General features: G+C 41.3%; 1 protein-coding gene across 12 annotated transcripts in view; it reads right to left on the bottom strand.

Moving 5' to 3' along the window:
* The window catches only part of TJP1 (tight junction protein 1), a 730,896-nt gene that overhangs the window by 225,261 nt on the left and 490,560 nt on the right, over positions 1 to 15,075 (bottom strand). Inside the window, exon 1 of one of the 12 annotated variants that reach the window (XM_073618855.1) lies at positions 3,871 to 3,927. The exons of the other annotated variants lie outside the window; for them this stretch is intronic. Within the exon in view, the coding sequence (XP_073474956.1) occupies positions 3,871 to 3,912 (42 nt within the window). The 5' untranslated portion in view covers positions 3,913 to 3,927. Of the gene's footprint in view, positions 1 to 3,870; positions 3,928 to 15,075 lie in introns of those variants that run through there. 12 annotated transcript variants of the gene reach the window in all.

Here is a 15,075-nt window from a genome sequence, read left to right as displayed (position 1 = left end):
ATTGGTATCAGTGTCCATAATAATAACCCCCATCATTGGTATCAGTGTCCATAATAATAACCCCCATCATTGGTATCAGTGTCCATAATAATAACCCCCATCATTGGTATCAGTGTCCATAATAATAACCCCCATCATTGGTATCAGCGTCCATAATAATAACCCCCATCATTGGTATCAGTGTCCATAGTAATAACCCCCATCATTGGTATCAGCGTCCATAATAATAACCCCCATCATTGGTATCAGCGTCCATAATAATAACCCCCATCATTGGTATCAGTGTCCATAATAATAACCCCCATCATTGGTATCAGCGTCCATAATAATAACCCCCATCATTGGTATCAGTGTCCATAGTAATAACCCCCATCATTGGTATCAGCGTCCATAATAATAACCCCCATCATTGGTATCAGTGTCCATAATAATAAACCCCATCATTGGTATCAGTGTCCATAATAATAACCCCTGGATTTTATATTCAAATAGACATGGGTACAATTTTTTCTTATACTATTAGTAAATATCAGTCAAAGCAATCCACACACAAACATTTATTTATATGTAAATGTAGCTCAGTCGTTTGATTCTCTGTCCCCTCTGTCAAGGATCTAACCATATTTGACAGTTTGCATAAAGGAAGTGTGAAATGTCAAATAAACATGTTACTGCTGTCACACAGGAATACTCAGTGCATTTATTATATATTTACAGGGACATCCTATACTTACTATATATAACACACTGAGAATACAGTAGGCAGAAAAGGATTTTCTTTGCACCTTTCATACCCACCAGTGTAATAAAACGTGCATCTCTGGGGATATCTGTTTTTGAATTCCAATGGTAAACATGATTGCCAAGAAGGATGAAATGCACTAGCATGCTGATTCAATCTATCAACACAATAGCACAGTCATTAGCGTGCGCAGCCTCTTGCATTAGGGTGTGCACCCCAAAGCTCAAAAACATATGCATGTGTATATGTACTGATGGTGTCAGTAGGGCAGTGGACAGTGTCAGTAGTTTTATTTGATTTTTTTTTAAATTATTTTATTTGGTAACATTTTTTTGGGGGATGAAATATCAGTGGTCTAAACAGGGGGGAATATGCACCACACAAGGCGATTAGAGTGTGCCCAGGCACACCTGGCACACTCTGTGCGCACGCCTAGGAGCACAGTATATACAGCAATGGTGATCAATAACACAAAGTCATAAATTGCACATCCGTATTCACTGATTGGATTACACTGAACTGCTCATCACTGAATTTTCATTGGCTATTATTGGGAGATACACTATATTGTCAGAAGTATTGGGACACCTGCCTTTACACACACATGAACTTTAATGGCATCCCAGTCTTAGTCCGTAGGGTTCAATATTGAGTTGGCCCACCCTTTGCAGCTATAACAGCTTCAACTCTTCTGGGAAGGCTGTCCACAAGGTTTTGGAGTGTGTCTATGGGGATGTTTGACCATTCTTCCAGAAGTGCATTTGTGAGGTCAGGCACTGATGTTGGACAAGAAGGCGTGGCTCGCAGTCTCCACTCTTATGCCCTGTACACACGGTCAGACATTGATGGGACATTCCGACAACAAAATCCATGGATTTTTTCCAACGGATGTTGGCTCAAACTTGTCTTGCACACACACGGTCACACTAAGTTGTCGGAAAATCCAGTCGTTCTGAACGCGGTGACATAAAACACGTACATCGGGACTATAAACGGGGCAGTAGCCAATAGCTTTCGTTTCTTAATTTATTCTGAGCATGCGTGGCACTTTGTGTGTCGGATTTGTGTACACATGATCGGAATTTCCGACAACGGATTTTGTTGTCGGAAAATTTTATAGCAAGCTCTCAAACTTTGTGTGTCGGAAATTCCTATGGAAAATGTGTGATGGAGCCTACACACGGTCGGAATTTCCGACAACAAGGTCCTATCACACATTTTCCATCGGAAATCGTGTGTACAGGGCATCATTCATCCCAAAGGTCTTCTATCCGGTTGAGGTCAGGACTCTGTGCAGGCCAGTCAAGTTCCTCCACCCCAAACTCACTCATTCATGTCTTTATGGACCTTGCTTTGTACACTGGTCCAAATCATTTGGTGGAGGGGGGATTATGGTGTGGGATTGTTTTTCAGGGGTTTAGTCTTGGCCAGAACTAACTAAGCCTAAAACTGCTCCTGCCCCCTTCTAACACATATACTAACTACCCTAGAGAAGGAAAATCCTTATACTTACCTATTCTAAGGGCGCTCCGGTCCAGTCACATGATCTTCCCTGTGGCTGGCTTCCAGTTAGAGGAGCAAGCAGCAACAATGGATGGAATGCCTGTGGAGTGATGTCATCCATAGACTTACTATGGAGCGTCTGTTGAGAATAGGTAAGTATAAACCTCTTCTTTCTACAGGGTAGTTAGTATAGGAGTTGGGGGGGAGGCCTTAAATATACCCAGTGAAGTGATTGGTCTCAGGTGATACACAGAGATGAAACAAATCTTTCTACATAAGATGTACCTGTTTATTTGCAGATATTTTTCTCTACATCCGTTCAAAGTGGTGAATTTTAAAGCTTTTCTGATCAATCAGTTGGAGGTCCCTCTCCTGTCACTATTTTTCTCTTGGTGTCAGGAAAACTTGTCAGAAATGATTCAACAGTGCTGATAACAGAGTAACCAAGCAGCAGACAAAAGTGACACTTAGTGCTCTTAACTGAGACAAGTATACACTATAGAGGGATATGCTTTGTTCATATTTCATGTCTGAGGTTTAAAACCATTTTAAGCTTAGTTAGTTCTAGCCTGGAACTCCACTTTAAGGTAGAACTCACAATGAGCAACTCTGATTTATTGTTGAAGTCTATTCTGGCATGTTTTCTCCCCAACAGAATTCAATAGGAGCACCTGAAAAATGCACAAAATTAGCATTTTCTTGTCTAGTAACTAGCTTTCCATTGGCTAAAAATTAAAACAATTGAATGTACAAATGCTCAAAAAGCCACCCAAAAAACAACCAAAGACAATCAACTAAAATATGAATGGGACCTCCCTGTGCATAGAGGGGCTCCTCTGACCACCAGAGGCACACGTTGTGCTGTATAATTACAAGTGATGCTGTCATTCAGAGTATCAAATGTGTTATATCCCCACTCTGTGCTCACTGATATAATATAAAAAATGAAAAAGCAGCCATATTTAAAGACCCATAACAATAATATACCAAAATGATATGCCAAATGTATAATACATTCAGTTCATAGCATCACTTTTAATTCTGTGCAGACAAGTGCACTATACATCCATGCCTTATTTAGCCCTGCTACAGGCATACCTATACACTTCTATAGTGTGAAACGCGTCAACCTACCTGCATTTCCCCTACCTGTACCCATCCAGTGTTTTTATTACATTTATGCTTCAATAAAGATTTTCTACTTTACTTCCTGTGTGGGTGTGCTGCCAATCCGAAGTTTCTCTGTTCCAGGCATACCTCCCCCTCACTCCTCCAACCCCAGGTGCAGTCCTCCACCAGTAGGTGGCTGCTCCATAAAGTTCACTCTTAAGCAACAAGAAAACGGAAGCTTCTCTCCATTAAAGCCTCTTGTATATTTACAGAAGAATTCCATGCACACGCTGATCCACTTGTCCCACAAGGCTAACGCGTTTCACTCCATCTACATATAAGGTCTGGGTGGAGTGAAACACATTAGGGTTTTTGAGACAGGTAGGTCAGATTGTGCATTGAATACTTCAATAAACATACAGAGGCTTCCTTTTTCTTGTTGTTTGAAAGTGCTCTATGCGCTGTTCATAAATGGGAATTCCCATACAATACAAAATGCCAGAAAGTCACCTCACCTCAATCCTCCAGTATGAGATTCTCTGAATGTTAAAACTCATAGACAACAAGCAGTTCTGATTTATTGTTGGTAATGGAAATGATGAGATCACGATCAGTAATATTTCGTTCCAGGAAAAGAAGCCTCCCAGCTCTGTATGTCTTGCCTGTACACCATCATATAGGAAAATACTTGGAAGGTTTTCAGGTACACTGCATGACAACATGACATCTTGTACAGAGTAAGGCTTGGCTCATTTATCACTGAGCACTAAGCGCACCAAAACAGACATTGCAGTTTTCTTATACACAACTTGACATCCTCTAACTTTTATTGACCCCACCACCGAGATGTTCCTGCGAATGAACTTTCTGCTGCCACGGCTAATGCTAAGTTGACTCAGTTGCATTATGGATTCGCTGTACTCTAAAGTAAATTAACATGTGGATGATCCAGAGGCAAACAACCTTTTAATGACCTTGGAGGAAAGTGGAAACTGGAGCTTTTATTATGTAGATCTAAAAAAATTGACAGATGATTTAATCCAAAGTGTCAGGTCTGGGTGGGCAGGCTGTGTACACGAGTGTGTGTTTTGTTGTTGACAGTCCTTTGTGAAGCTTTTATTAAGGATCTAGAATGCAGAATTTGATTTGGATTATACAGTACCATGTACTGTACTTGCATTCAGTGTTGCTTTGGTCATACATTGCACCGTTTTTAAAAATGTAGCAGGAATCATTCTTACATGTTCAAACTGCTGTTATTAGTCTATTCAAGGGAATGCAATGTAAATGTAGCATTAGTAGTCTACAGCAGTGGTCTCTAAACTGCGGGCCTTTGCTTGCCTTTATCCGGCCTTTGGGGCACTTTTCCTCTCACTGATGAAAGACACTATTCCTCTCACTGACACCAACAATGGAGCATATTTCCTGTTACTGACACAACGGGGCACTATTTCTCCCATTGACACCAACAACGGGGCACTATTCCTCATACTGACACCAACGATGGGGCACTACTACTCCCACTGACACCAATGATGGGCACTATTCCTTCCACTGACACCAATGATGGGGCACTATTTCTCCCATTGACACACCAACAATAGGGCACTATTCCTCACACTGACACCAACGATGAGGCACTATTGCTTCCACTGATATCAATGATGGGCCACTATTCCTCCCAATGACCAAACAAGGGGGCCAGTGTTCCTCCAATTGACATCGATGATGGATTATTATTCCACTGACACCAACAACGAGGCACTATTCCTCCCAGTGACACTATTTTGATGCACCGTTCCTCCCTTTAATGCCATTGATGCATTGTTTACTCCCACTGATGCCAGGACAATTTCACCTTCCAATGGCCACAGTCTGGTCCCTCTAAAGTCTGAAGGACAGTGAACTGGCCCTTTGTTTATAAAGTAACTTTAGGCTGTATTTGTCTTGAGTCTGTGCTTGATGCACTTGTACTTAAGACATTTGAAAGGACTACACGTGAAACATGAATACAATTTATTCATATACAGGCAGTCCCCGAGTTACTTTCATTGAACTTACATATGACTCATACTTACAAATGGAGGGAGACAACAGGAAGTGGGAGGAAATCTAAAAGGAAGGGAAATTCACTCCTTTAAGAGTCATCATGGGAAAAAGGTGTTTTCACTGAAGCTTTATCACCAATCCTTGTTTCCACGACAACCCAAAATATTCCAACTTACATACAAATTCAACTTAAGAACAAACCTACACACCCAATCTTGTTTGTAACACGGGGGCTGCCTCTATGTTGCACTGTCAACATTATGTTTAATTGGTCACCACAAATGTGTTAACCTGGTCAAAGCTATTACATAGTTATTGGCCAATCTTGATCATTTCAGCTGAATCAGGCAACAATCTCATACCTGTAGCAGCAGGAATGACCAAGGCTGACCAATATTGGAGGAAAGTTCAACTGGATGGGACTAAAAATGTAATCCCATTGCTGGTCTTTGAGTTAAGCAGGCACCAAAAGCTCTCTGTCCTCCTCTCCCATTTCCATCACTTATGTGTGTATCCTCAGGTGAGCTGCATTTACATGTTTAGAGACACTTGTTAACAGACATCCGTTCAAGTGATTGGATCATGCTTGTAGGATCAATCAACTGCCTTATGCTGGCCATACACTATACGAAAAATCGGCCGAAAAATCGTTCGTATGGACACTTCGTTCGTTTTTCGGCAAGTTAGTGGGTACAAATCGATAATCGTTTGTGACGTTTTTGTGGAAAAAAAACGAACGGCATGTTTGGAAAATTTCTGCCGAACGTACGATAAATTGCAAGGTTAATGTGTTTCCCGTCCGAACTGCCTGCACTAGGTATATGTAAAAAAACGAACACAAAATTATTTATTCATGTCCACTGAACAGATTATCGGACATTATATGATGGCACGATCGTTTGCGGTCACGGTCGAACGTTCGTTTTTCGAAAATGGGTTCGGCCGATTTTCTGTATAGTGTATGGCCAGCATAAGGCCATCTTCAAACATCTCAGTTTGTTTTCTTATCCTGATGATATGCTCAAGTCAATTGTAGAGATGCATACCAGTAGCTTTGTGCCTTCAATGTAATAATATTCAGTAAGAGGTTAAAAGGTAGAAAGGCCTCAGGTAAGGATAGCAAGGCGCTGACTGCTATGTAACCTGGAAACGGTCCAGAGAATGATATCATTACCTACACAAACACTAGGCAGCATAGCAAACATGCTTCAGACTCTAGTACATCCCTTCTCCACACGTAAACAACGTCGAAAGGCTGATCCTTCACATATGCATTGCCGTGTATTTTGCTGCATCTTCCAGCACAGGAAAAACAATGACAGTCTTGAGAAAATCCTTTACAAAAAGTCTGTTCTCTCCAACCCCTTACCTAAGAGTGCATTCACAAAAGCCCTTCATGTTTTATTTGGGGTGTGTTGACCTGCAGTTATTCATTGACCGCCATTCAAATGGAGTCTTTCAAAGCCACAAAGCACCACATCTAAAATACATATCAACACAATGTGCACCTAACGCATGTATCCTGTTGTGATTGAGCCCTTAGGGAGATGTATCTAATTAACAGAAGGCAAGAATAAATGTCCGGGGATACAAGACAAAAATGACCAGTCAAATAAATTATCCGTATCAAGACACATTAGGAAACCGGTGACCAGGTTTTATCACAATAACAATGTCATCTGCACTGTTTACACTGCAGTTCCTCCGATGTTAGTTCCATCTAGTACAAAGTAAAATGACAACAGAGCATTCCCATAGGGAGAGGTCCACATACACACATAGCATGGTAACTCGTTTAACTGCATTCACAAAACAGGCGTTTTCTTCCCCTATGCAAGCATATTTTGTATCAGCGCATTTACTGCACTGCAGCACTGCAATGTTTTGCATTGGTTTCATTAAAACACCGTAGCAGTACGCCGCCTAGGTTATATACACAGGGACTGCTGAACTGCTAGGATCCTTTGGGGCTTTAATGCAGGCAGTTGCCTATAAAAAATGGGTATTGTCCTTCTAAAGAATGAAGCAAACACAACCAACATGAGCTTCAAAAGAAATATTCTGTCTGTCATTGTAAAAGTGCAGAATTTTTCCTGCTAAAAACTTTTCATATGTGGTGTGCTCCATTTAGAAACAGTTGATTTACTAAAACTAGAGGGTGCGATATCTGGTGCAGCTGCACATGGTAGCCAATCAGCTTCTAACTTCAACTTGTTCAATTAAAATTGACAATAAAATCTGGAAGTTGATTGGTTTGTATGCAGAGCTGCATTAGATTTTGCACTCTCCACTTTTAGTAAATCCCCACAGTGGGTCCAAGGGAGATTGGAGCATCCATGTATACGTTCTTCTGGAGTTAGTAACACCTCTTTTATTGGCCATATAGGCCAGAATCTGAAACATACATCCAAGTGGCACCAAAACATATGGTCAGGTTGTTCAGCGAAAAATAGAGATATTTATATGAAAACTGAACATGAGAGATAAAGTGCATTGCAAGACTTCATATCCTGACATGTTTTACGTCATGTGGAGTCTTTGACAAAATTACATATGTTTGTTTTTTTTTACAAATTTTACCTTTTTTTACAAATGTTACCAATTTGGTAACTTGTGAAAAGTGACAAATCAGCATTAACGTTACTCATTTTAAGAACTGCAATATGTAGCTTTCTCTTAACCAGATTATTGCAGCAAAAGTTATGATCTTCTACCTGGATGGAAGGTACTCACGAAGCAGATACCAAACAGGGCTCTCTTTTAGGCTCGGTTTCCACTATTGCAGTCCCAAAGTCGCGCGATTTACAGTGAGACTTTGCAATGCGGTTTTTGATGCGATGTCATGTGACTGGTGAGAACCATGGGAGAACAAGTTGCACCGAAGTCAGAACAAAGTAGTAAAAAAACCTTGAGTTTTTGACTTGAGTTGCACCAATTAGAACAGGGACCATTGAAATACATGTATTTTGACTTGTTATGCGACTTCACATGTATCAAGTCACACAACAACTTGCAGTAGTGGAAACAGAGTCTTATTGCAATGATAAGGGCCCATTAACACCACCTGGAATAGGCTACTACTGAATCCAGGGACACCCAGTCCACTTGCGGTTTAAAAAAAAGAAGTCAGAAATGCATGTCACATTTTTTCCCAGTAAAAAGTTTCCTTTAAAGTGTATCTCCAGGCAAAACCTTTTTGTTTTAGTTTTTTTATAGTGTGGGAAAAGGATAAGATGACCTGTCAAGTACTTATTACTGTCTGTGTCCCTATTGTGGAGATTCACCATTATAATAGTCCTTGTGACCATTGTAAGAGAGAAAAAGGTAATGGAAAATCCAAAATGTTATAGTTGTCCCGAGAACAAGAGGTAAGGGGAAATCTTTGAACTGGGACATCATCTCTGGGAACAACTCTCTAAAAGCACATTCCCCTAACTTTGGGAGATACCCTATACAGTAACTTTTTGTTGCATATCTGGGACAGGAAGAGATGGAGAACTTTCTTATGGTACACAGACAAAAAAATAACCTTGCAGGGTTTTTTAACGCTTCCCTACTCTATCCAAAACTAAAAAAGGTTGGGCTATACATACCCCTATACAGAAAGAGCAGACATTACAGGCACTAATATAGTGCTGTCAATTTACGCAGCACTTACATACATATTGTACATTCACACAAGTCCCTGCTATCAAGGAGCTTACAATCTAAGGTCCCTAACTCACATTCATACATACACATACTAGGGTCAATTTGCCTACCAGCATGTCTCTGGAGTGTGGGATGAAACCCACGCAGGAACAGGGAGAACATGCAAACTACAGGCAGGTAGTGTGGTGGTTGGGATTTGAACCAGCGACACTAGTGCTGCTAGGTGGACGTGCTTACCATTTAGGCTGCATTCACACCTGAGCGTAGCGTCTTTGAGCACTTTTCTGGTGTTCCTCCACGCGTTTTATTGAGCGTTTTTGCGTGACTTGCGCGTTTGTATGCAGAGTTTTTGGGCTTTGGCGTTTATTATTTAGCCATTAGAGAAAACTTTTATCTGTTGCATCATTTGTTGTTTGCTTTTTTAGCTTTTCCATTAGCTTTTATTTCTTCTTTTATTATTATTGTTAATTTATTATAATGTTTTTTCATTAGAGTAAACTCAGTTTAGGTTAGGGTTAGGATTAGGAGTTGGGATTAGGGTTAATTATTATTTTATGTATTTTTATTTTATTTATTGTTATATGAATAATAATAAATGAATACATACATGTAAAATACACAAATAAATAAAAAATTAATACATTCAAAAAATTAATACTAAGTAACAATAAATAAATAATTAACCCTTAACTTTAACCCTTACCCCTTAAAAAAATAAATAATAAATAACTAAACACACAAAATGCATTATTATTATTATTATTATTATTATTATTATTATTAATAATGTATTTTTTTGTTTGAGTGTTTCTTGTTATATTCTTCTTCCTATTATTATTATTCAGTATTTATATAGTGTCAACAGTTTGTGCAGCGCTTTACAACATGAGGGCAGACAGTACAGTTACAATACAATTCAATACAGAAGGAATCAGAGGGCCCTGCTCCTTAGAGCTTACAATCTAGGAGGGAGGGTCAAGTGATACAAAAGGTAATAGCTGTGGGGATGATCTCATGGAGAAATTAAAATTACAGTTGTTAAGTGGGGGCTGGATAGGCTTCTCTGAAGAGGAGGGTTTTCAGGGAGCGTGTAAAAGCAAGCAGAGTAGGAGATAGTCAGCCAGATTGGCGTAGGCAGTTCTAAAGGATGGGAGAGGCTTGGGAAAAGTTCTGGGGGTGAGCATGGGAGGAGGTGATGAGGGAACTAGAGAGTAGGAGGTCTTGGGAGGGACGAAGGGAACGATTAGGTTGGTGTCTTGAGACCAGGTTAGTGATGTAGCCGGGGGCTGAGTTGTGGATGGCTCTGTAAATTGTTATTAGAATTTTGAATTTAATTTGTTGGGTGAGTGGAAGCCAGTGGAGGGATTGACAGAGAGTTGTAGCAGACACTGAGCGTTTGGTAAGGTGGATGAGCCTGGCAGCAGCATTCATGATGGACTGAAGGGGGGTAGCCTGTGTAAAGGTAATCCCGTGAGGAAGGAGTTGCAGTAATCGAGGCGGGAGATGACTAAGTTTTGTGTTGTCATTGGTTAGGAAGGGGCATATTTTGGAGATGTTGCGGAGGTTGAGATGGCAAGATTTGGAAAGTGTTTGGATGTGGGGTCGAAAGGATAGTTCAGAGTCCAGGGTTACACCTAGAACCTTGGCATGCAGGGACTGGCTGATAGTAGTGCTATTGCTCTTGACAGAGAGATCAGGGGCAGAGGCACGTGGGGGATGAAAAATCATGAGTTCAGTTTTGGATAGATTGAGTTTGAGGAAGTGGTGTGACATCAAGGCTGATATGTCTGTTAGTAAGTTAGTGATACATGAGGAGACTGAAGGATTGAGCTAAGGGGTAGAGAGATAGATTTGGGTGTCATCAGCATAGAGATGGTATTGGAAGCCATGGGAGGCTATTACCTGACCCAGGGAGGAGGTGTGGATGGAGAATAGGAGAGGTCCAAGAACAGAACCTTGGGGGACCCCGACAGAGAAAGGGAGAGGAGAGGAGGCAGAAGAGTTGTAAGTGACACTAACGGTGTGGTTGGATACGTAGGATGAGAACCAGCGAACAGTACAGTCATGGAGACCAAAGGCATGGAGTTTTTTGAGGAGGAGGGGGTGGTCCACTGTGTCAAAGGCAGCAGAGAGGTCTAGGATTAGGAGTACAGAGTAGAGTCCATAGGATTTAGCTGTTAATAGATCGTTTGTGAGTTTTAGGAGAGCAGTTTCCGTGGAGTGTTGAGGGAGGAATCCAGACTGAAGGGGATCAAGAAGGTTATTCTTGGTGAGGTGGTCACTCAGTCGGTTGTAGACCAGACGTTCAAGGAGTTTGGATAAAAAAGGGAGCAAGGAGATGGGGCGTAGGTTGTTAAGATTGGTGGAGTCTAGTGAGGGCTTTTTAAGAATGGGGGTGACTAATGCATGTTTTAGAGAGTTTGGGAAGCTGCCTGAAGAGAGGGAGAGATTAAAGATGTGAGTTAGGGAGTGTAGAATAGACCCAGAGGGTGAACGCAGCAATTGTGGGGGAACAGGGGGCAGGTGGTAAGGATTATTATTATTATTAATAATAATAATAATGTATTAAATATTTAGAGGTTAATTATTATTTATTAATGTATTATTTATTACATATTAATTAATTTTACTTTTTACAAAAAAAGCTCCAGAACATGTTTGAGCTTCAGGCGAACTCCGCTAGCGGGGTTAAAAGTGCCCCGCTAGCGGCCGAAAAGAGCTGATATAACAGCGGTAAAGTGCCGCGCCACAGTGTAAAAGGGCTCTTAATCACTGTGCTACCCCATTGTTTACTGAAGGCAAATAGAGTGTTCACTTTAAAAGAGAAGTTGCACTTTGCAAGAGAATTATCCTCAAAGTTTAGTGAATGAAGTTAACCTCTGCTGTCTACCATCATCCAATCACCTGCAAGCAAAAAAAAATATTTGTTTTTTTCTTTGCACAAGATTGGATAATTTTGGTATACAGAATTTGCACCAGGGGAAAACTTCCTTGCACAGTGCAACTTCCCTTGCAAACTGAACAGCATGTTTGTCTTTAGTAAATCAACCTCATTATCTGAGCACTCCAGAACATTAAAAAAATGTTGCTCAGCTTTGTCACAAATTTCCACTATGGCAACCAGGAGCTGCCCCAAAACAAACAATGAAACTCACATGGTATACTATCTCATTCAAATGTCTGTACATAGGAGCCCCGGGTCATAATAGGAAGATCTATCAGTTGCATATAAAAAGTTATCATGGCTTATATCTTAAGCAGCCCATAGACTATGCAATTTTCTTTGCTTCCATGGGTGGAAGGAAAGAAAGTTGCTTGATTCCCCCATTAACAAATTTAGCGTTGATGGGGCAATTCCTCCCTCCAACTGTTGCGTTCTGCCAGTGGGGAGCCTTCCCTATCAGCAGAATACAATCATTAGTGTTGTCCGCTTATAGCCAGCGGCACTTTTCATTCGGAAAAGACCTGACAGGCTGGTTGTATGCAAGTCAATCGATAGCAACCAGGGTGCCCATACATGGATCAAAATTATTATTATTATTATTATACAGAATTTATATAGCGCCAACAGTTTACGCAGCGCTTTACAATATAAAAGGGACACAATACAGTTATAATACAATAAAATACAAGAGGATTAAGAGGGCCCTGCTCAGAAGAGCTTACAATCTAATAGGGTGGGGCAGGTGGTACAAAAGGTTGTAACTGTGGGGAATGAGCTGATGGAAGTGGTAGGAGATTAGTTGATAGGTTTTCCTGAAGAGATGAGTTTTCAGGGATCTCCTGAAGGTAGCAAGAGTAGGGGATAGCCGGATAGATGGAGGTAGTGAGTTCCAGAGGATGGGAGAGGCTCTAGAGAAATCCTGGAGATGAGCATGGGTGGAGGAGATGAGAGAGCTTGAAAGCAGAAGGTCTTGAGAAGAGCGGAGAGGTCGATTTGGATGATATTTGGAGACAAGATTAGTGATGTAGCTCGGGGCAGAGTTGTGAATGGCTTTGTATGTTGTGGTTAGTATTTTGAATTTAATTCGCTGGGTGATTGGGAGCCAGTGTAGCAGGGATTGGAGTAGAGGGTTGGCAGACACTGAGCGGTTGGTAAGGTGGATAAGTCTGGCAGCAGCATTCATGATAGACTGAAGAGGGGATAGCCTATGGAGAGGTAGGCCAATGAGAAGGAAGTTGCAATAGTCAAGGCGAGAGATAACAAGGGAGTGAATGAGGAGCTTGGTGGTTTCATTTGTTAAAAAGGGGCGAATTTTAGAGATGTTACGGAGGTGACTTCTACAAACTTTTGACAACGATTGGATTTGAGGCTGAAATGACAAGTCAGAGTCTAGGATTACACCTAGTACCCTGGCGTTAGGGGAGGGACTGATGGTTGCATTGTTGATTTTGATGGAAAAGTCATGGAGGGGGGCACGAGCGGGGGGGGGGGGGGGGGATATTAATAGCTCAGTTTTAGAGAGATTTAGTTTAAGGAAGTGGTGCGACATCCATGCCGATATGTCAGTTAGTAAGTTAGTAATGCGAGAGGAGACTGAAGGAGTGAGGTGAGGAGTAGAAAGATAGATTTGGGTGTCATCAGCGTATAAGTGGTATTGGAAGCCGTGGGCAGTTATTAAGTGACCGAGGGAGGAGGTGTAGATAGAGAAGAGAAGGGGTCCAAGAACCGAGCCTTGGGGGACCCCCACAGAAAGGGGCAATGAAGAGGAGGAGACAGAGTTGTAGGTGACACTGAAGGAGCGCTGTGATAAATAGGCAGAGAACCAGGATAGAGCAGAATGCGGTTAGCTCCTGCTGACCATTCTTCCAGAAGCGCATTTGTGAGGTCAGGCACTGATGTTGGATGAGAAGGCCTGGCTTGCAGTCTCCGCTCTAATTCATCCCAAAGCTGTTCTATCAGGTTGCAGGCCAGTCAAGTTCCTCCACCACAAACTCGCAAATCCACACTATGTTGCTAAAAGTATTGGGCCACTCCTCCAAATCATTTGGTGGAGAGGGGATTATGGTGTGGGGTTGTTTTTAGGGGTTGGGCTTGGCCCCTTAGTTCCAGTGAAGGGAACTCTTAAGGCATCAGCATACCAAGACATTTTGGACAATTTCATACTCCCAACTTTGTGGGAACAGTTTGGGGATGGCCCCTTCCTGTTCCAACATGACTGCACACCAGTGCACAAAGCAAGGTCCATGGATGAGCGAGTTTGGGGTGGAGGAACTTGACTGGCCTGCACCGAGTCCTGACCTCATCCCGATAGAACACCCTTGGGATAAATTAGAGTGAAGACTGTGAGTCAGTCCTTCTTGTCCAACATCAGTGCCTGACTTCACAAATGCGCTTCTGGAAGAATGGTCAAACATTCCCATAGACACACTCCTAAACCTTGTAGACAGCATTCCCAGAAGAGTTGAAGCTGCAAAGGGTGGGCCAACTCAATACTGAACCCTACAGACTAAGACTGGGATGCCATTAAAGTTCATGTGCGTGTAAAGGCAGGTGTCATAATACTTTTGACAATATAGTGTACATATGGCTAGCTTTACACTACCTGATTACAGCTAGAAATGCTTAGATCAGTGCCAGAGTATTCAGCATTAACCAGATGTGCGTATATTTGTATGGTGTGTTAATGCATACGTTAACAGATTTCCCCAGACTATCACATGATCTAATGACTGAGGCTTAGATATGCATCCAAGTCCAACATATGTATAATTAATATAGCATTGTACAGACATATGAAATATAGGAGTCACCAACAACTATCTCATCGTGTTTTTTTTTTTTTTTTCAAATGGAACGAAACTTAGGCCTGTGTCAGAGCATAAAGAATCTTACATAAATGTACTCTTGTAATGACATGTCTTAGGAGTATCTTAATTACATAAGATGTTGCTTTATTATATACATTGCTACACCTGTGCTTAGTGACACTTAGCAGGAAATGACTAAGTAGATTTACCACACAATGTCAAAATTGTGCATTGAAGTAATTGAATAGTGTTAATGTAATTACCTATAA

The sequence above is a fragment of the Aquarana catesbeiana genome, linkage group LG03 (genome assembly GCF_042186555.1).
Source record: "Aquarana catesbeiana isolate 2022-GZ linkage group LG03, ASM4218655v1, whole genome shotgun sequence".
Lineage (NCBI taxonomy): Eukaryota > Metazoa > Chordata > Amphibia > Anura > Ranidae > Aquarana > Aquarana catesbeiana.
Note: the sequence above shows the minus strand (reverse complement) of the source record. Positions and strands in the feature narration are given on the sequence as shown.